General features: G+C 49.0%; 7 protein-coding genes across 7 annotated transcripts; 3 read left to right on the top strand and 4 right to left on the bottom strand.

Moving 5' to 3' along the window:
* Nucleotides 1-839: 839 nt before the first annotated feature.
* On the bottom strand, nucleotides 840-4,186 carry ABOM_008140 (putative nuclear pore complex subunit Nup85; the record flags this gene model as incomplete). Its single annotated transcript, XM_022535269.1, has 3 exons — nucleotides 840-1,321; nucleotides 1,373-1,874; nucleotides 1,925-4,186. The coding sequence occupies 3 exons, from the start codon at nucleotides 4,184-4,186 to the stop codon at nucleotides 840-842; spliced, it is 3,246 nt and encodes a 1,081-aa protein (XP_022386923.1).
* Nucleotides 4,187-5,064: 878 nt separating this feature from the next.
* Nucleotides 5,065-5,751, top strand: ABOM_008139 (uncharacterized protein; the record flags this gene model as incomplete). Its single annotated transcript, XM_022535268.1, has 1 exon — nucleotides 5,065-5,751. One exon carries the CDS (start codon nucleotides 5,065-5,067, stop codon nucleotides 5,749-5,751), a length of 687 nt encoding a protein of 228 aa, XP_022386962.1.
* A 373-nt stretch (nucleotides 5,752-6,124) lies between these two features.
* Nucleotides 6,125-7,389, top strand: ABOM_008138 (uncharacterized protein; the record flags this gene model as incomplete). Its single annotated transcript, XM_022535267.1, has 2 exons — nucleotides 6,125-6,193; nucleotides 6,250-7,389. 2 exons carry the CDS (start codon nucleotides 6,125-6,127, stop codon nucleotides 7,387-7,389), a joined length of 1,209 nt encoding a protein of 402 aa, XP_022386963.1.
* Nucleotides 7,390-7,600: 211 nt separating this feature from the next.
* ABOM_008137 (RTA1 domain-containing protein) lies at nucleotides 7,601-8,196 on the bottom strand (the record flags this gene model as incomplete). Its single annotated transcript, XM_022535266.1, has 2 exons — nucleotides 7,601-7,974; nucleotides 8,022-8,196. The coding sequence occupies 2 exons, from the start codon at nucleotides 8,194-8,196 to the stop codon at nucleotides 7,601-7,603; spliced, it is 549 nt and encodes a 182-aa protein (XP_022386954.1).
* Nucleotides 8,197-9,104: 908 nt separating this feature from the next.
* Nucleotides 9,105-12,637, bottom strand: ABOM_008136 (uncharacterized protein; the record flags this gene model as incomplete). Its single annotated transcript, XM_022535265.1, has 4 exons — nucleotides 9,105-10,209; nucleotides 10,797-12,271; nucleotides 12,325-12,405; nucleotides 12,458-12,637. The coding sequence occupies 4 exons, from the start codon at nucleotides 12,635-12,637 to the stop codon at nucleotides 9,105-9,107; spliced, it is 2,841 nt and encodes a 946-aa protein (XP_022386955.1).
* Nucleotides 12,638-14,008: 1,371 nt separating this feature from the next.
* Nucleotides 14,009-16,076, top strand: ABOM_008135 (Leucine Rich Repeat domain protein; the record flags this gene model as incomplete). Its single annotated transcript, XM_022535264.1, has 7 exons — nucleotides 14,009-14,021; nucleotides 14,114-14,208; nucleotides 14,280-14,414; nucleotides 14,473-14,583; nucleotides 14,645-14,769; nucleotides 14,822-15,347; nucleotides 15,405-16,076. The coding sequence occupies 7 exons, from the start codon at nucleotides 14,009-14,011 to the stop codon at nucleotides 16,074-16,076; spliced, it is 1,677 nt and encodes a 558-aa protein (XP_022386956.1).
* A 374-nt stretch (nucleotides 16,077-16,450) lies between these two features.
* Nucleotides 16,451-18,198, bottom strand: ABOM_008134 (indoleamine 2,3-dioxygenase family protein; the record flags this gene model as incomplete). The annotated part of the gene is made up of 5 exons (XM_022535263.1): nucleotides 16,451-16,675; nucleotides 16,738-17,040; nucleotides 17,091-17,231; nucleotides 17,314-17,626; nucleotides 17,708-18,198. 5 exons carry the CDS (start codon nucleotides 18,196-18,198, stop codon nucleotides 16,451-16,453), a joined length of 1,473 nt encoding a protein of 490 aa, XP_022386957.1.
* Nucleotides 18,199-19,531: the final 1,333 nt, after the last annotated feature.

Below are 19,531 nucleotides of genomic sequence, written 5' to 3'. Positions count from 1 at the left end.
ACGCGGCACATTGGTGTGGGCCAATGAGATAGATATCTCACTGCTCAGGGATCTGAAAAGCGAAGAAGGTTGTTGTCATCTATCTCTCAGTGGACGCCCCGATATTGTACTCCATAGTCAAGCGGACCTTGAGCAGGATAGTGTCTCTAATCGGTTGCATTGCTGTGTCGAGCTGAAGGCCCCGTCGAAGACCCTAAAAGCGCATCCGCAAGCGATATTCTATACGTTTATGGCGTGGCATCGTCGACAGGACACTGTGCACAAGAATGTTCCAATGTACGGCATCGCGAGCGACGGTATAGATTACCTCTTTCTCAAGGTTGTTCCCACCGATTCCGGTAAGATATCGTTCATTACTAGTGGAATAGTCATCGGAAGAACGAAAGCAGACCAGGCTCATAACCTGCGGAGAGGTGAAGAAACTAAGTACCTCAATAAAAGGTGGAATTCTTGACTGAAAAAGGTACCACTACCATACAAAGGGCTATTTATTATTGCGCGAGGATCACGTGTTTGCCTACATTGGATGGCATGGTATTCTACATGCACAGGCATCGCGAGATTAGTATTATATCTACTAGATGCTTCCCAGCATCTGCTATAGCTCTTTGCCATGGGTCATTCTCAGTACAGCATGCATGAGGAGGCACTGCAACCAATGGTACAGGAACTGTGATATGTTGCGTCCAAGCGCGTCGGACTTTTATTACTTTGTCTTTGTATCTGTTACTGAACGCTATTACCCATAATACATAATACATTCAAGAAGTGACAAGCACCGACCCCTTGGGAAACAAGCGTACATGCTAATGCTAGAACTTTTTTCTATCAACCCCAGGTTAGACCGACCCAAGAGCTCCAAAACTCAGCCCCCTTGCAAGCCCCAACCGCAACATCCGGAGAATATCCTCTCCCTTGGCGTCCTCCGGCAGACCAGCACGCCAGTCCCAGCCTCGCTCATGATACGCCGAGGGAGCATCACCACCGGAACGAGGCACCAACACGCCAGAGCTGCCAGCAGATCCGGATCCGGACCGGTTCCGTGCGGACTCGATCATATCACTACCGATGAACGAGAAGGTGCTCGAAGCTGTCAGCGAAGAGACGGACTTTTTCAGAAGTGCGCGAGGAGATGGTGGGAGAACAGAAGAGTCATTAGATGCCGAATCAGCGCCTGGGCGCTTGGAGGAGTGGTATTCGATGAGTGTAGAGCGGAAACACTCCTCACACTGAGCATAGACGCGGGGTGTAACTGTCTCAAGATCCTCAATGGCGGACAGAATAGCGGATTGTTGAGATACGGAAAGAGTGGGTGTAGATTCTAATATTGGTTAGCGGCAGAGCTCATCCCACGTGGAGCAACAAGACTTACGTTCGACAAACGGCAGCGCCTCTCCTAGAAGCGCTAATAAGCCATCGACTTGCACTGCAGAATCTCGATCAGGGTCGTAAAGGCCACCGTAAATACTATCTGCAGCACTGCTGATGACCGCAACCAAAGCTTGGGCTGCCGCTCGCCGTCTGGCTAAAGGTTTGAACCGTGGCTTTTGCCCCTCTTCGAGACCAACAGTCTCATCACGAGTCTCATAGTATCGTCGTAGAGTCGCATAACCACTGAAGTAAAATTGAAGAATACCGGCAGCTTCCTCATCAACCCCAGCAACGGCCGAGAGGCATGCCTTAGGTTCTCTGATCAAAGAGTAGAGCTGTTCATCAAGGTTTGCATGTGCAGGATACGCGCGTGATTGGACGAGACTGTAAGAGATAAGGAGATCAACCACGGACTTGACCTTTCGTCGGTTGTGGGCCCGAGCATAGCAGATTAAAGCAAGTCCATATTCTTCGGTCTTGGATACCGTAAGATCGCCAAAACGCTGCAACAAATTAGTACGTAATTTTCTGTTGACATAAGTAGGTGACTAACCTCAGAGACTCGTTTCCCTTCCTTCTCTAGACCGAGTTCAGAGCATAGCAACACGGCCCTGTCCATCTGCTCCGCGGTGTCAAGCGGCAACTTATCTAATAGCTCTGACACGCTCTTCTGCATCTTCTCATGGTCATTTAAGCGGCTTAGAACCTCGAGTGCCAATTCCCAGCCCTGTCGGACACCATTTTCAATGCTTCCGCGCTCAAATAACCCAGATGCATAGCTGCTTAGAATGCTGTCCTTGCTAATACTGCCCTTCTGCGATTTCCTATCTTGACCATAGGAGAGAACTATCAAGTCATTCTCGCTCAGGCCTGTTAGCGGCTTTGCCCCGGTTGCCGTCTCTAGCCAGCCACCGGCAGACGCAACTTCAGCTACAGCAGACGCAACGCAAAGTGACCACGTCTGAAGCAATTCTAACACACCATCAACGTTCCCTTCAAAGACGGAGGCCAGTCCAACTTCGATGCTGCTGAGAGAGTTAACCCGGAAACCGCCTTCATCTGATTCTGCATTTGTCGCACTATTAAAGGCCAGATCAAGGCGACGCAGATAAGCATCCTCAGAATTGCTGCTGGAATGCTGCGGTTTCGATACTCGAGGACGGAGAAAGTGAATGCTAGTGCTGGCACCAAGTCCGTTGCTTTGCGCTGAACTCTCATCATCTTCCCCGTCCCACCAAACGGTCAAGCTGACAGTCGCCTCAACCCAGTCCTGTGCAAGATTCATGATAGCACTCGTATCGCCGAGGATAATGCGGTAGAGGGATCTCAGGTTTTGGTAAATCGTCCACGGGACGCGGCTTTCTGCCATGCGTGCGGACTGCGCAAAGGAAAATTCACCCGCCGCAGCGCTGGGTTTCAATCCGAAATTTATTGCCTGGAAACGATTGCCCACAACAGGGGGCTCAGACTCTTGTTGCTCACCACCTTCAGCAAATTCCTCAAGGTCTGTCACCGCAGCAAGCACACGTCTCCTGTACATGCCCCACTCGGTTCCCCTAACGTCCCAATCGCCGTGCTGAGTGCCAGGGCACGAGTCTAGGATCTGTAGGGCTCTATTGACGCACTTCTGAATATTCTGTAACTGTGCCCCACGATAACCCGTTTGTGGCAAGCCGTCCTCCAGTGCAGACCTAGCGTAATTAAAATCTGCAACTCGCAAGATGTCTGCAGCTTCAGGAATATGACCGCGCAATACAGCGGCCTTGAGAATCTCCCAAAAGTTTGAAGACGCAGTAGGATTTGGCTCCACATCTTTCAATGATCGCAATTCGGCCGTCTGAGGATAATTTTTATTAAGCCAATCAAGGAGCAGCTTCGGTATAGGGATAGGCGCACTAGTTCTCGAGCCGGCAAGCACAAGACTTTGCGGTGCCGCAAAGCCTAAGGGGTTTGGGAAACCTCCTGACCTCTCACTTGAAAGAGGGGGGTGGTGAAGCTGTAGCAACAAAGAACCCAGGAAGCTTGCTTTTATCACGCCAGGAGCATGGTCCCCGGGGCCCACTTGTGTACTAGAGACCCGGGACACGCCCTCATACTCTGCATATAATTCCCAATCTTCCGTGAGTTGGCTACAGACCTCTGACAACGTGACCTGGAAATCCACGTCTTGGTATTCAGCCTTCCGCACTTCGTCGTACAAGCGACATATTTCATCCTCCGTATTGATAATGACTTGGCTCGGCTCTTCAACCGGTGCGATACGTGATCTTGACGTGAAGTTTCGCATAATTGATGGCATTGGAGAGTCCTTCTTAGGGGATAGTTTCGTTTTGCGTAGAGGTGACTGAGTTGCCCATTTTTCATCGAGCTTAGGCCGCTTCGCATTGCTTGGATTTGTATATATCGGTTTTCGTTGACCTTGCGAGGAGGCCTGTGGAAAAGCGGGCTTTCCAAACTGGGAGTCTAAGAAGCTCAAGCGGTTGCCATCTCCAGTTGTATCGCCTACATCCATATCGCCATCCACTTCTTGTTCCTCTAGAACGGCCTCCTCACCCTCGACATCTTCTTCCATTTGCGACGAGGTGAAACTATTTGACGGCTCAAAATTGGTCGATTCGCCGAACCGACTATCATTTGTCACACTGAACAGAGATTGAGAGGGCGCAAAGGACTTGGCTGGCGCTGCTTTCCTTCCCCGTGGTGCTGGATAATCGAAGGATGCGATCGAGGACCCGAAGATGCTGTCATTGGGATTGATGTTTCCAGATTTTGTAAAAAGAGAACCGGGGGAGTCGAACTGCGATCTAGAGCTCATCTGGGAGCTGCCAAATACGGTGGACGGAGGAGCGCCTTGTGGAGTAAAGGAATTGGATGCAGACGGCGGAGCACCCGCAGGGGTTTCAGATAAACTGAATAAGCTGCGAGATTTTCCAGGGGTCGAGGGGGACTCGAATCGAAAGGAACCTTAAAACTCATGTTGATCTGGTGGTGGCTGGTGTAATGAGGAGAGTATAAACAAAGCGATAATTCTTGGTCGACTTAGATCTGCGGAATGAAAAGTTACCACCCCAGTCGGGGGCAGACAACTCGTGCAGGGGAAAAGACACCTGATGTCAGGCGCGCACAATCGGCCAATGACCCACCGCTAGATTATGGAGTAATCGAGTTACAGATAGGGAATTGTCAACCCCAAAGTGTCATGTAAGTTCCTCTTTCTTTAGCATCGCCAGTCCGCCCATCAACGCGCTCGGGTCTTGGCACCAACTGCGGTGTCATGTGATACCATGTGACTTGAAAGTCACCTGATTATTCTTCCAGATACCACGTGATGATGGTACTCCAGTTCGGGCAAGTCGTATTCGCGTAGCCCCTTGGGTTGCCCAAGGCTAAATCTGGCCGGTATTCCAAAGCCAAGAACACAGCCCTTGGGGCCTTTCCTGCTCATCATTGGATGGTCTTCCTTTAGATTGTTCTTTTTTAAGTTATCCTTTGGAACGCCCAGGATGATGATCAACGCTAAGCCTTGTTCTCGTATCAAGGATCTTCAAAATGATTTCACGGTTCTCATCTCAGAATACCAAGTAGATATATAAGATGTGTAGAAGACCCCCTCCCCCAAAAGTGCTCCTTTGTGTCCTATCTGCCTCTCACTCATCACTCATGTGTACCTAACAATACCTCAACACTGGCATGATGGATTCTTCCAAATACACTTCTGACCAGGAGTCATTTGATGGGAGTCTTTTGAACACAAGCAGCAACTCTCGTCTCTTTCATGTATACCATACTCTATTGCACAATGATTACACCGTGACTTCGGACGGCAAGGAACCCCTTTTCTTCGTGGATAATTCGTGTTTCACCCCAAAGAAGCCTGACCTCACATTCCATGCGGGCACTGATAAGAAAGCCCCTATTGTGGGTGTCTCCAAATTCCTACATTTTTCAAGACATATCAAAGTAGGGCTCGGTGACCCGCAGAGTATCAATCACGTTGAGTGGGAGGACCTTGTCTCTCAAAACATCAGATGCAACAAATACCGCTGGCAAATGACCGTCCGAGGTGCCTCCGGAGCAGAACGACGGTCTTTTATGTGGAAGAGAACACACTCTGTTGCGGTTGAGGGCTCCTCCGCTACCAAATGGAGTAGCCGCAACTTCAAGCTGGTCGATGAGCAAACCGATCAGATTGTTGCAATATTTACGAGCACTGCATTTAAAAGTGTCAAGAAAAGTGGCAAACTCCAAATCGACTCGGCGAACTATGGCAAGGAGTTTGACCTGATGGTCCTCATTACTGGGCTTTCTTTGTATGAGAAACAAAGGCGGCGCGACAATAGCCATGGTGGAGGTGGTGGCGGGGGCGGTGGTGGAGGTTAAGGGATCTCTCCCTCTATTTTTTACTTCTTCTTCAACCCCCTAATATTCTGAGATACCAAGTCTGCTTCTTAAGTTAACATGTTATATATGTCTACGATATGATATCCACTGTTTCTTGTATCAATATAATTCTTGGCATGTAGTGTGATGACATAATCCGCTTTATAGAACTCAACCTCCAATGACCCCATAGATATGCAGTTGCCTAGAAAACCCTTTCTCCTCTCTCATAGATAACATTATAACTCTAGCACTTCTCATTCTGTCCTAGCGAGCTTTGCTTTTCTAGAGTATGCCAGCATAGCTGATCGTTGTGCGACAGTATCTGATTTGCGGAGCGCGAAGCGCTCTGCAAATTATTTTATAGCATCTGATGGCACTACGAAGACCCCATCGAAAGTCTCGCCATGGCTGTCTAGAATGCAAGCGAAGACGAGTCAAGGTATACCCTCACTTGACATGACTCTATGTATTTACATAACTAAACTAGCTTTTTAGTGCGATGAAAACCGACCAGTGTGCTCGAATTGCTCCAAGCGCCACGCGGAATGCGAATTTGACTCGAGCAGTTCCCTCCTATGGGCGAATGAGGAACCACGCCATGCAAAGTCGGTTAACTCTGGAAATGAAGGGCCTCCATTACCAGAGCCGCCGCATGGAACTGCCAATCCATTTGACTTATCCGCCGATGACGATGAGACAGCTCATTTCCGTCCCAGCCTCAACCTGGGCGACTTGGAGTTAATGATGCAATGGTGTAACTCGACGTACCAGGTCCTAACCCGCAATGAAATGACCGATCCCGTCTGGCGTCTTCGTGTTCCTGAAGAAGCCTTGTCACATCCTTTCCTTATGCACGGAATTTTGGCTCTTTCTGCCCTTCATATAGCCCGGACGAGGGATGACCACCGTCGTCCGGAATATATCAGTACCGCCGTATCCCACCAAAACCAAGCATTAAAATCTTTCCGAAAACTTCTTGATGATATCAATGACTCAAACGCAAAAGCCATGTTTGCACTATCAAGCGTTATAGTTGTATATGCCTTCGGTTTCCCTCATTCTCCCGAGTCAAAAGACCCATGGGCGTGTATTGACGATTTCATTCAAGTTTTGGTATTAGCACGGGGTGTGGAGCAAGTGCTGAGACAGGCTACGCCGTCTATCCGAAGTAGCGACTGGGAAATCCTCCTACGCTTGGACGAATATAATACCTCTCTTCCAAGAGACGCTCTTGACCCCCTCGAACGACTACGTGAGCTAAATGTTTATTGTGGTGCACAAGACCCGACGCATGATACCGACACCTACAATAGAACTATTGACAACCTGACGGATATAACAGCTGCAGCCTACGGTGGCTTGACTTCAATCACTGTTGCCGCGAGATGGGCAATCAGATTGAAACCCAAGTTTGTGAACCAGATTCGGGAACGTAGCCCTCTAGCTCTCATCATTCTGGCGCATATTTGTGCGGTTCTTTGTCGCCTGAAGTATGACTGGTGCATCGACCAGTGGGTTTCTAGGTTACCAAGGGCAATATGGCATATCCTGGACGACCGTTGGAAGTCGTATGCCCAGTGGCCCATGGTAGAAATCTTTGGACAGGATTTCCTCGACGAAATTGAAGCAGATTAATCTAGCTTGACCTCTCGCAGTACTTACTACGTCGTATTAGGATATGCATCTGCCCATGTCTAGCACATGGGGCACTCTGATCGCAAATTCTTCTCTATTATGGACTTATTTTCGGGAAGGGTACTTGTTTAGAATTGATACTCTATCTAATATATCAAACAGGCAATTGAGGCGGACTCTCAGACTGACCCTAAAAAGCCATAGGTCACCCTCAGCCCAAGAAACTAACCTCACCTGGGTGAATAACCAGAAAGACAACGGTTACAAAAAGCATTAGCAATCCGTCATACACGTAAATAAAGACTTCGTTTCGGAGTAGGAAGCCATCCGAGCCTTGAATATACTCCGCGACTCGAAAACCTGACCGGATCAGAATGAGAAGACTCGAAAAGTGCAATGCAAACATATGCTTTTGCCAGGGAGTGTTATCATCAGCGGACTCTGAAGTGGGACGTCTGGCTAATCTCCTCTGGAAAACGAGAGCGGTGATGAGGAAGAACCCGAAGAAAATAATCTGGACGAATAGGCCACCCAGAATGATATCTTCGCCAGCGCTTTTAGAATTGGAGACCATAATACCCGCACCTGTTTCGTTAGTAATTGATGTGTCTCCAGCTTATGATGAGATTCACCTGAGGCCTGCATCAGGAAGCTGAGTAGATCTCCTGCAACAAAAATCTTGGTCATCCATGCCACCCGGATTATTGCCAATCTTGCCGCCCTGACTAGATGGATGATTCGGCCCAACTCCATGTATATGCTAGCGGCATAAAGCGCGGGTGCAACGAGCAGTAGGGTACTCTGCATCACGTACGGACCAATTGTCCAATGTGGAGATTCGTTGGCCGACAGAACACGTCCGATGTATCCTACAGACTCGACTATTTAGGTCATCTATTGAGCCGTTCTGCATACAACGCAGGGAAACTCACACCAAGTGCCTGTCACAAATGGGATGAAGAACCATGTTCGGGTTCCAAGTAGACGGTATGTATGGATGACGGAAAGAATGAGGAATAAAACAACAAACAATATACCTGCAGCTTTAGAAGGGTAGTAGTGATAGGCAGTCCAGCCTGTATGTTCTGAGTCTGCCATTCCGGGAAGCTATACGGGGCAGGCTTGAAGCGTTATAACTCAGCAAGGCGAGTGAAAGACATGGGGGGAAAACAGGTCTTGCAATCTGTGTTTAAACCAAAACCTCGAGCTGCAGATCCCCTCCTCGTCGCACTCTCACGCACTATAGCAGAGGTGGAGGCACAGCAAAGATCCACAGATCCTTTCGTATATCTCGTACCTTTCTCTGAATCGGGTAAAGGCTATATGGACCTTCTATAGCGACCTATTGGCTCTCGCGACTGCCACTACTGACGACCCAATAGTTGAGCTTAAGATTTTCAGTCATGAGGAAGAGAAGTAATTTCTAGCACCTCATGGGGTTCGGTCTCTTGCTTCGGTCATAGCTCTCCCGATGGCGAGTGCTACACTTAGGGAGCCCATCACCGGGACGGAGCGATACTGGGGCAAGCAATACCTAGTCGATACATCAAGTTAATTCAACCTTCAGGCTTGATCTGTAATTGCGTTTTAAAGCAGTACTTGTACCGATTCTGCGCTCTACCTTGAACTCTACATGCGCTACTCTATCTTGCCCAGCAATCAGTACACCAGACCTACTCTACTCCAGCAGAAATAGAATGCCCACATGGCACGCCCTACAACTTCGCTTGCTTCTCCGTCTCATTAACCAACACATATCGATACCGCGCCTTGCCAGCATCCATATCAGCCAACGCAGCATTCACATCCTCCATCGGCCTCTTCTGAATCCACGGCAACACACTTTTCTCCGCCGCCAACCGCAGCATGAGCCGAATATCCTCCGGCGATCCAATATTCGACCCGGTAACCTTCACCCCCTTCTGGATCAAAGAGAAAGCCGTCAACTGTGGAAGCGGCTTCTCCGGCGCCCCGACCTGCACAAACGTGCCATCCACCTTCAGCAGCCGGAGATACTGACTCAAAGGCATATCTGGCGCATCAACAGTACAGATAATCAGATCCAGGGAACGCGAATGCGTCCTCCCCCACTTCTTCTCCTCATCAGTAGCAATGAACGCATCGGCCCCAAGCCCCTCAATTGCATCTTTCCGTTTACTCGACGTCCGAGAAATCCCGACCACCCGATCACACCCCAGCGCCCTTGCAAACAAAATCCCCAAATGCCCCAGCCCCCCAATGCCCACAATCCCAATTGACTTCCCCGGCCCGGCGCCGTACTTCCTCAACGGTGCAAACACCGTAACCCCACCACATAGCAACGGCGCCGCCTCAGCCGAGGGCAGCGAATCGGGTATCTTGAACACGAAATGCGCCGGCCCGCGCCAGCGTATCGCGAAGCCCCCGTATGCTTTGCTCTTGTCGGCGTACCGCGAGTTGTATGTCCCCGTTATCCGGGGACAGTAGTTCTCCTGTCCGTCTGCACAGTCGGAACAGTCCGCTCTCAGGCAGGACATGCTCTGCGCGCCGATCCCGACCCGGTCTCCAATGCGGATCTCCCGGGAGGCTGGTGATGATGCCAGCGTCGGGACGCCCGAGCCGATGCGGGTCACGGTGCCGATGATCTCGTGGCCGACTACGCAGGGGTAATCTGCGGGGCCCCAGCCTGAGCGGAGGGTGTGGATGTCTGTTCCGCATATACCGCAGTGGGAGACTGCAATTTCAATGTCGATTTCTGTGAATGGTTTGGGGTTGAAGGTCGTGAATGTTAGGGGGCTGGTGGCGTTGTGGGCTACCCAGCCTTGAATGTGTCTGGGGATGCTGGGGACATTGTCGGGTGACTATTGAGATATTTGGAGTTTGGGCCGTTTTGGATTATGGGGCGTAATTATGGTGATGGCTTCGACCTGATATGATTATTTGTCTGGGTGTCGTTGGTGGCACAGTGGCGAGGTTGATTGTTTCGCTGGGAATAATACGCAGTTATTCAAGATCTGCTCCACAGTTAAAGTGAACTATTGGGCACGCAGATCTCTCAGAGATTTAGAGGGGATATATGTACATCACTTAGAGGAGAAGTCGGCTACTACTCCAGAGTAAATGGTGGAGATTGAACCAAAATGTGGACCGAATCAGGAATTGCCGAGGTTGCGGGATATCCTCATGAATATCAACAGTAGGTATATGCATTAGTCAGAGCATATCGGATCCCATATCCAATCCATTAGATGCATTATGATTAACGAGTACATGTTTTCAACTAAAGACAGAAGAGTTCCCATGCGCCAGATCAGGTCAAATCATGACAATCGTATGCAGCTAACTGGTAGCAGGCAGAGAAGTATTTACACTGGAGGGTATCAAACAAATCATATCCTAAACATGCTGGCCTACAATAGCTTGTTCACCGGGATGTCATCCCCATCAGCTCGCCCAGCTCGTCATTTGTGAGAGTGCTTCTTCGCCGATCTTGGCTCCCTTTAGAACCCTTCACTGGGCGGCCTCTCTTACGGCTCTCGCCCTCTTTGCGGGCTTGTTCCGCGGCGCGGGCTTCACTCTCAGCGGCGGCTAGCTTCTGCGAAACACTCATCCGGGTTTGTGAACTGGGGCCCGGCTCCTTAGTCGGACCTGGCTTTTTCGGTTCATGCAGTCTGCTAGCCTGACTGGGTACCTGACGTACCGTCTTGGACTCTGGTTTTCTCCTGGACGGTCTGCGCGTAACTGTCTCGGACTGATGCGCTTTGATAGGCAAAGTATCATCGCCGCCGCTAGGTTCACAAGGTGAACCATGGAGTCCAGGTGTGAAAGAAACCTTTCGTGGCAAGCGCGCGGGGCGGACATTCTCGCTCCGCTCCTTCAGCGCACGATCAGAGCTCTTCTGAGACCTTTCCTCACGTACAGGTAGCTGAGTCTCAACAGAGGCCGTAGTTAGCTCAACGCTCTCTTGCGAAGCCTTAGCTGCGGACTCTTCTTCCTCTTCAGCCTGCTGATCCTCGTAAATTGGCGACTGTATCTGTGTCTCCTCGTCGTCGACTGGTGCAAGATCTTGAGCCGAGTCTACGCTAAGGTCGAGCCTCATACCCATTCGCAATTCCTCCGCTTGCACTGAGCCGCCGCCATCGGCGATTCGTCTATGCCATCCATCCATCATGGTAACAGCCTGTTTCCACCTGCTCTCCATCTTTTCCCAACCTTCCCGTAGCCTCCCAATTTCCTCATCACGCACCTCGACTTCTTCGAGCGGTACAAAAGAGGGATTAGTGAGGAGTGTTCTCAGGTGTTCAAGCACCCTATCCATTTGGTTGGACAGCTCTTCGCAAGACGCCGGAAGTGAAGTAACTGGTCCTTGTGATAATTTTTGAGTTCCCACGCTTGCGCCATTCGTATACTCTTCATTCTCCTCGCCTTGGGGTAAACCTTGCAAGTCCTTCAGGGTCTGGACAGTGTTCCGCGCAAGCATAATTAGACTATCATTCTCGTCGCTCAAGTTCTGGCATAACTCTGTCAGGAAATCGTTCGTTTCCTGTTTCAGACTGTAGCCTGGGTCATTGACATTATCACCACCCGACAAAAGCTTAGCCTTGGAGGATCGATCAACTGCAGGGTTTATGTTGATGGTTGTCACGCCTAGCCCCTCCCGTTTTCCTCTCTGACGTTCAGCCAAGTGGGATTTCAATCTCTGCATCTCCAGGTCACGCTTGCGGATGTCGTTGGCACATTGAGCCCGGACTTGTTGAATCGTAGTCTTCATCCGTTGCACTTGGTCTTTCAGTTGTCTTACTGTAGCATCGGCACTCGCTGCATTGGCTTTCTGGGCACGTTCTTGCGCTTCCGCCAAAGCGACCGATCGGGCCAATTCGGATGTCTTTGCCTTGAGTTTCTCCTGTGCGCAGTCTTAGCTTCCTGTAAAGCTTCTCCAGTGTCACTAGAACATACAATTTCGAGTGTCTTTTGAGCATCCTCCGCCCGCAATGTTCGAATCGTAGTCGCTAGATTCTCTCGGTGTTCTGCTTCGCGCTATTCCAATCTGGTCAGATCATGTAAAAGATGACGCGGGATATTCACATACATCTCTTCTTAAAACTAAATCATTCACTAGGTTGATGACTCTCGCCATAGCAGCCCCAGTGCCTCCCTCCTCATTCTCCGGCTGGGCGAAATCAATTGGTCTGCCACTTTTCAGCAGCCCCCGGGCGAGAAGCACATTATTTATATAGGTAGATGCCGCCTGCAAATTATGCGGCTCCATGCTTGCCTGCAAGCTGTCGGCCAAATATTGGATGAACTGGCGGGGATCGGGCGACTTAAGTCGTGAGAATTCAAAACGGTTCGCAAGGGCCCCGGGCCGTTATTTTCACTTGCAGGGATTCCGAATGGGGAAGAATGTAAACACCGCCTTTTCCGCGGTAGGCCGAATATACCAAATGCGCAGTCGCATGATCGTCGCCTCCGTTGCCAGGCGGACTTAGAACTAAACCGCTTTAGTGCTACTCCACATAAACTTGGGCCTTTTACTCCAGCTTCAGTCGCATCTTCTTGCATACCGGCACACTCTGATTCAGATAACCCTGGTTGCTGTTGTACAGCAGACTAATCACAATCTTTCCTTTCCGATTTGTGTCAAACTCACGATGCTTGCAATTAGTGCCAGAACATCCGATCTCGGTCCGTTGCTTGCTCAAGAATAACATCTACGCAATTCGGAGTTTACTAAATAAATGCACGGTGCTGGGCCTTTTCTCCGGCCACATATCTACCGTCTATCGCTTTCATAATTGAGACTCTCAGGTTTTGACCTAGCAAGGTAATGCGACATTATGCATCTCGTATTTATCTTTTTTGTTTATCTCCTATTTGTTTTGGGGTTGAAATTTCTTTTTTTCCAAGGAAGATCGACTCTTGACTGCATAAACTATTACCTGTCAGAAAATTCCAAGGACAGGTTCCAATCCCAGTGATAGTGCTTCCAACGAATACCAGATGCCGAATATATGAGATTACGACTACTCGCACCGTCGATGGTACGTATTATGCTGATGTGCGATAGGTAAAATTGGCCGATCGGTTTGTTTAATATGAGCATCACGATGGCTCTGTGCCGACTTATCTAGGTGTGACCTTACGTCCTGTCAGACATATATAGTTCAGGGCCTCATGGGATACACGGGTACTCCGTATGTAATCCCGACAGAAGTAGAGTTCTTTGCATTGAGTCAATTGTCGAAGCTGACAAGTCAATCGCAAACGAAGTACTGTGCATATGCAAGGCTGCCCGAGGATACTATCACACCAGTAGTGAGAAGGCTACTATCAGTTGAACTGGTTAGGGCAATACTCACGGGAACAACCCCTTTTAGCCTAATATCCAGTTCAGTGAGAAAGTCGCAAGAATACATTGGTAAGTAACAAGGACATCCATGAACGGAAGATCTTAGTGATAGATTCCTGGTCTCGAGAGTGGAGTCCCGTGTTCGATGGAGACGCTTTTCCAAATTAAGACTAGTGGGCGGACTTTGGTCTCTTTAGCAAAGCCTAATTAAAAGACAAGCACATCCAGTCGCGTTGGTTTATCTCCTCGCAGCATGGAGCTCTGACTGAGTCTAATCGAAGTGTTGGTATGATGGGCTCTCAACGTACGTGCTAAGACCCTCAAACTCTAAAACATTTCTGTTGAAATGTCCGATGCTCTGGTGATGATTATTAGCGTGAGACTAACGAGCCATAGTTCTAGCCCGTGGCGAAGCAGCTGCCTTGCAGCGGCATGGTCAACAACTATACCAGATGGGCAGCTTCAAGGCTGCCATAGATGCTTTCACAGAGGTACGGCGAGTCAATGTTTCATCGTACTTCATTCAGCCTGTTAACTCTAACAACGATATGGGCTGTCTCAGGCATTAAATAGTAAAGATGCTGATTTTCTTGGTATACTTGATAATCGTGCCGCTACATACACTAAGCTCGGTCAATATGATCGGGCGCTCAAGGATGCGAGGCAGATGATTAAAAAGGACAAGCAGGATGAACGCGTATAGCCCTATCGCCAAGTGTTCAGAGCCTTCATGCACCTTTGCTAATTTGAACCAGGGATATCTTCGCTGTGCAAAATGCCTTCTCTTGGACGGAAAGCCCGAGAAGGCTTTAGAGCTTTACGCATATGCACTAAAGACTTTGCCTAGTAACAATCCTCGCCGTGAGGTCAGTTTTACTGTCCAATGAATATTGACCCTCGTTGTCAGGACTTTGCTGACCTACGTAGCTCGTAGAACAACTACACAAGAAGCTTCGAGGTAAATTAACGTCTAAATGCCGCGACCCATTCAGTGTGCTGCCTCTGGAAATAGCAGCTATGGTGTTAGAGCATCTGGACTTCAAGCAGATCGTGTACGTGGCTCAAATTACCGTCCCACGCTCCGTTCTAATTGTTATCCTCAAGGGCCATTCTTCGTGTATCAAAACAATGGGACGGCTTTCTATCCTCAATGCGAGACTTATGGATGCGGATTGATCTGTCCGGTGCCCGCAGCAAAATCCATTGGTGTTCCGTCCGGAGTTACATTCGACGGTCGAAGTCCATGGTAACCCATGCTATTGTGAAGAATATATCCTCTAGTTCCGCAGAAAAGGTCCTTCAATTCTTCAGCAGGTGTCCAAGATTAGAATACTTGGAAGTCTGGACGCCGTTTAGCTGTCAGAACTTTTATGAGATGTTCAAAGGCTCCCGACGTTTAAAAACGCTGATATTATCAGGAGATATGCCGGTGCCGCAGGAGTATATTACGAAGTTTCTGGGAAGCTTGCCTCTCCTTGAGAATATCAAAATACACAAAGCCAGAACTTCACCTTCATCAAAGGTGCATTGGCCCCCAGAGCTCCCACACCTACGGAGCATAATCCTTCGCACCACAGAGGGATCATGGATAAACGGGCATACGTCTGCCCTGCATATACCTCGCAAACAAGTACTGTCAACCCCGCTATACCTCCCCCTCCAAGGCTCAGCTAACTGACTGCTTCAGCCTTCTCTTCCTTATTCTATTGCCAATCTCGAAGAGCTGTGCCTCAACTCAGATCCGGACGTCTTTTTCCCTTATCCTCCTTCTTTCAATCCAATAGACTTTTCGCGATTACGGCGACTGGACCTCAGCGGCATATATGTCAGTGACGACTTTATACTACCATCTACCCTGGAATACCTACGCATCTGTGGTGGTGCTGCGACTGAGGAATTCCCATTTTCTAACCAACGTCCTGTTGAGTTTCACCAACTCAAGACCCTTATGTTCAGGGATGTGCCTTGGGTCTCGAATAACACCATGCTTATCTTTCTCGTGGAAGCCAAGGCCCCACTTGAGATACTTCATGTAGACAGCTGCTTCCGATTGCGCGGGACTGCATTCTGGCACAGTCTATGCCAGTATGCCAACGATTTAAAAGAACTCAATGTCTCCCATGTTATCGGGATCAATGATGACTTCTCGAAACTGATTGTTGGGAAGATGCATAAATTGAAAGTCATTTACATGTGCTATACCGAGATCACCGGCATCTCCATCAAGACATTCGCTGATGCACGAGCCTCTGAAGGTGATGTCATGAAGATCGAACGGTTACATGTAAAAGGGTGTGAGCATGTCTCACCAGACGCAATTTCATATGGTCGGGCACACGGCATTGAGATAATCACCTGACCCGATGATACACCAAGATGAAAATCATTGCCTGAACGATAATGGCGTCCTGGCGCCAGCTTTGCCTAAACGAGCGGTGCTTTTGCCATGCAACCGAGTATATTCAGCGGATTGACTAAGTGTTCCGAGAAATTCAACCGGATACATCCTTATACACACGCAATACAAAATACGACGCGTCTTACTGAAGTGGACTTTAGCGAAATTGAATCCAAATTATTGATAGAAATGGAGTTGGGTATTCTTGTTTGCAATATAAGAAATCGAAATCGTCTTGTACTTGAATTATTCCAGGTCTCGCTAGTGGTATGTCCAAGAATATACAGAAGCAACAAATACACAACAGCATTCATTTTCATAGGCACTCACGGTCCTCAGAAGCCATTCCCCCTCTCCTGGCACCACTTCTCAACCTCCTTGGCTAGCTTATCCTTCTGATCACGCACCATCTCCATCATCGGCTCAACCTGTTTCTGGAAAGAGGCATCATACCCAGTCAGGCCATTGGCCGAATACTCCGGCTCCTTCTGCGGAGCAAGATAGGTATCATAGATCGAGATCATCATATCCATAACAGCCGAGAGCTGGTTAGGAAGCCACTGTAACCACCTATTAGCCACAGATTCATCTCCAATAATAACACCCCAGGAGGGACACATACCGTAACAATAGGGCTACCACCGGTAGCAGTGGGATGAGGGGTACGACGAATGATATACTCGCGGGCAAAGAGCCAATGACGCCAGCGGAAGCTCCGCACATGGTTCAGAGTCTTCAAGAAGAGGATGGCGGTCTCAGTATCCTTAACTACGAAGTCGCGGACGCCGACCTCCGCGGCCTTGGAGTTCATGTAGGCGAGGAACTCGCGGTGGGGGAGGGGGCGATAGGCGCGGAACTCGTGTAGAATCTTCGTGAGTGGGGTGGACGGCATGGGGATCTGGCAGAGGTGATCGAGGAGGGGGATCTGGGTGGGTTAGCTTCTTGGGTTGGATAGGAGGGTGGTGGAGCGCATACAATGCTGTCGTTGGCGCCGCTTTCGCCACGGAAGTTGAGTGGCTTGTTCTCGAGGACGCCGTCGTAGATCACGCCGTTCGGGAACATGGACTGGTTGGTGATTCCGAAAATGAAGACCCGGAAGGAGAGGTACTCGCTGGGCTTGGAGTTGGCCCACATATCTAGGATGAATTAGTTTTGTGTTGGGGTTGGGGGTAGCTGGGGTATCAGGAGGGTTGCTTACCTTCCATGCAGCTTCGATCTTCTCCATGGACGATAGAATCTCTCTAAAGCCGTCGTTGACTTCGGTGCGGGAACCGCCTTGTTCAATGGTGTCGACGACCTTCAGGGCTCCGCTAATCAGACCATTGGACTCCTTGACCATGTCGATATGAGTCAGGATGAACCCAGCCTCGGAGGACTTCGGGTTCAGACCATGTTCAAAGGCCCGGACAAGACGGAGGTTGTCATATACTAGACCCTTCTTTGGATCAGCAAGGGTGTAGTTGAAGAGAGAGTATGCGGCAGCATAGGACATGAAGGGTGGGATATCCAAGCTAATGATGATTAGTTAGTATAACTTCGTGTGATACCTCAATATAGAAGGAAAGACATGATTGCTTGGCGTTGTAACATACAGTTGAGCACAACGATACATAGGACAAGCTACAGCCCTAGGAAGTACGTCACGTCCCAAGCCATACCCCTTGTCAGGATTCTTGGACCAATTCTCCCAGCATGGCTCAAGAAGGTAAGAAGATGCCAGGAAGGAGTAATCACGGAAGACAGCAGTGACAGCATAGAGATCTGGGGAGCCATCAGCAGTGACCAGCTTGTCAACTTCGGCGGTGAGATCAGGAAGCTCCTGGACGGCAGGACCCAGTTCATAAGTAGCCAGAAGACCAGGGGTACCATCAAGCTTCTCCACAGGAAGCCGCTCAAGCAAGGACGCCAAAGGTTGGAAGGCATCAGGCAGTTGGGTAGGGGACATTATGAAGGGCAAGAAGCCCGTGGACGTGGTGATAGTGAAGGGGTCCAAGGACTTCGGCAAGGTTGCCGGGTCATCATGGATATGAGGGAAACGCTTCACGGTAGTAGAAGAGGTTGGGGAAGTTTTGGTCTGTGTCATTTTGGAAGTGACAGAAGGGGGGAAGACAGTGTTTATCTGAGAGTAATTATATGGGAGACAATATGGTATCAAAGAGAAGAAAGGAAGACGGTATGGAGGCAGAAGGACCACCCAAAGATGAAGTGAGAATGACAAAAGGAAACGGGAGATTTTTAGATGAGAATTGCGATCTCTTATAGCTCGAGAATATTGACTTGAGAGAAGGGATTTGGACGGGAAAGGAGGCGATTCTTATAACATCCAGAGGCCGGTATCAATTCCGGCCTCGATGGCACTATTACCAAAAGGATGAGAAAACCCCGTGGAGACTTGATTCCGGCCGGTATCACTGTGATATCACGGCTGATAAGCATCTTGATGTAAAATATTGAGGTCCCTTCGCAATAGCTGATGAGAACACCGTCCCCTCTATCTCTATCTTCATTCTCAAAGGCATATACAAGAGATCTATATAGATCCTTGGCATCGAGGGCAAGCTAGGATCACGGGGACACGCTAAGCCAAATATAGCAGTGGCTTGACTATGCTATAATGACACCTTTTCTTGCTCTAGCAGCCTGTATGCTAATCCAGATGACTCTATTGGTATAGTATAGACCCACCTCGCCATTTGAGGCCTGAAGTGCTCCAAATCAAAGCATACTCACTGTGTAATTATCATGAATGTAGTGTACAGGGACATGTCCGCTCTATATTTCGCCCTCTGCCAAGACATATTACCCCACATTAACTTCTTTGATTCGTCAGGAAATCCGGATCAAGCGCAAAATAGTCTTTCCTAGTTGCATGAGGCCGGAATTGGGCCGGCCTCCGATAATAGCCGGCCATCTTTTATGTGCGATACTGTTATTCACGATTCATTCTATGTATACCCTGGTCAATTTCCTACAGAGATTTTTTTTAGAGCAAACTGTGAGCATGCTAGACGATTGGGGGAAAGAATTAGAGGATAGGAAAACAGACTATGGTGTGTGTTTTAAGAAGCTTCTAGAGATTCCCGATGATAATCAATGACATGGCCTTCCATCTACACTCCGCTATCGATAGTTGTGGCGCTATATTGCAACCACATAAGGTCATACAGGTGCACCCAAAGGATCAAAAGTCGTCCTTATGACAGTGTAAATATGACTGCATGTGTCGGAGCAGGGATTCTATATCATGTACTGTACATTCGGGTATATTATACAAGTGCCCGTCATCTATCACTATATTAAGTTTAGTTGTGTTTTGAGGGTCACTCCTCAAAGTAGTGGTTCCCCAAGGGCGTTGGACTCACCAGATTATAGCCTATAGCGTAGAGCATAACATCCAACTCAATCTAGCACTGTTA

This window comes from Aspergillus bombycis (genome assembly GCF_001792695.1).
Source record: "Aspergillus bombycis strain NRRL26010 chromosome Unknown contig00074, whole genome shotgun sequence".
NCBI classification, from domain to species: domain Eukaryota; kingdom Fungi; phylum Ascomycota; class Eurotiomycetes; order Eurotiales; family Aspergillaceae; genus Aspergillus; species Aspergillus bombycis.
Note: the sequence above shows the minus strand (reverse complement) of the source record. Positions and strands in the feature narration are given on the sequence as shown.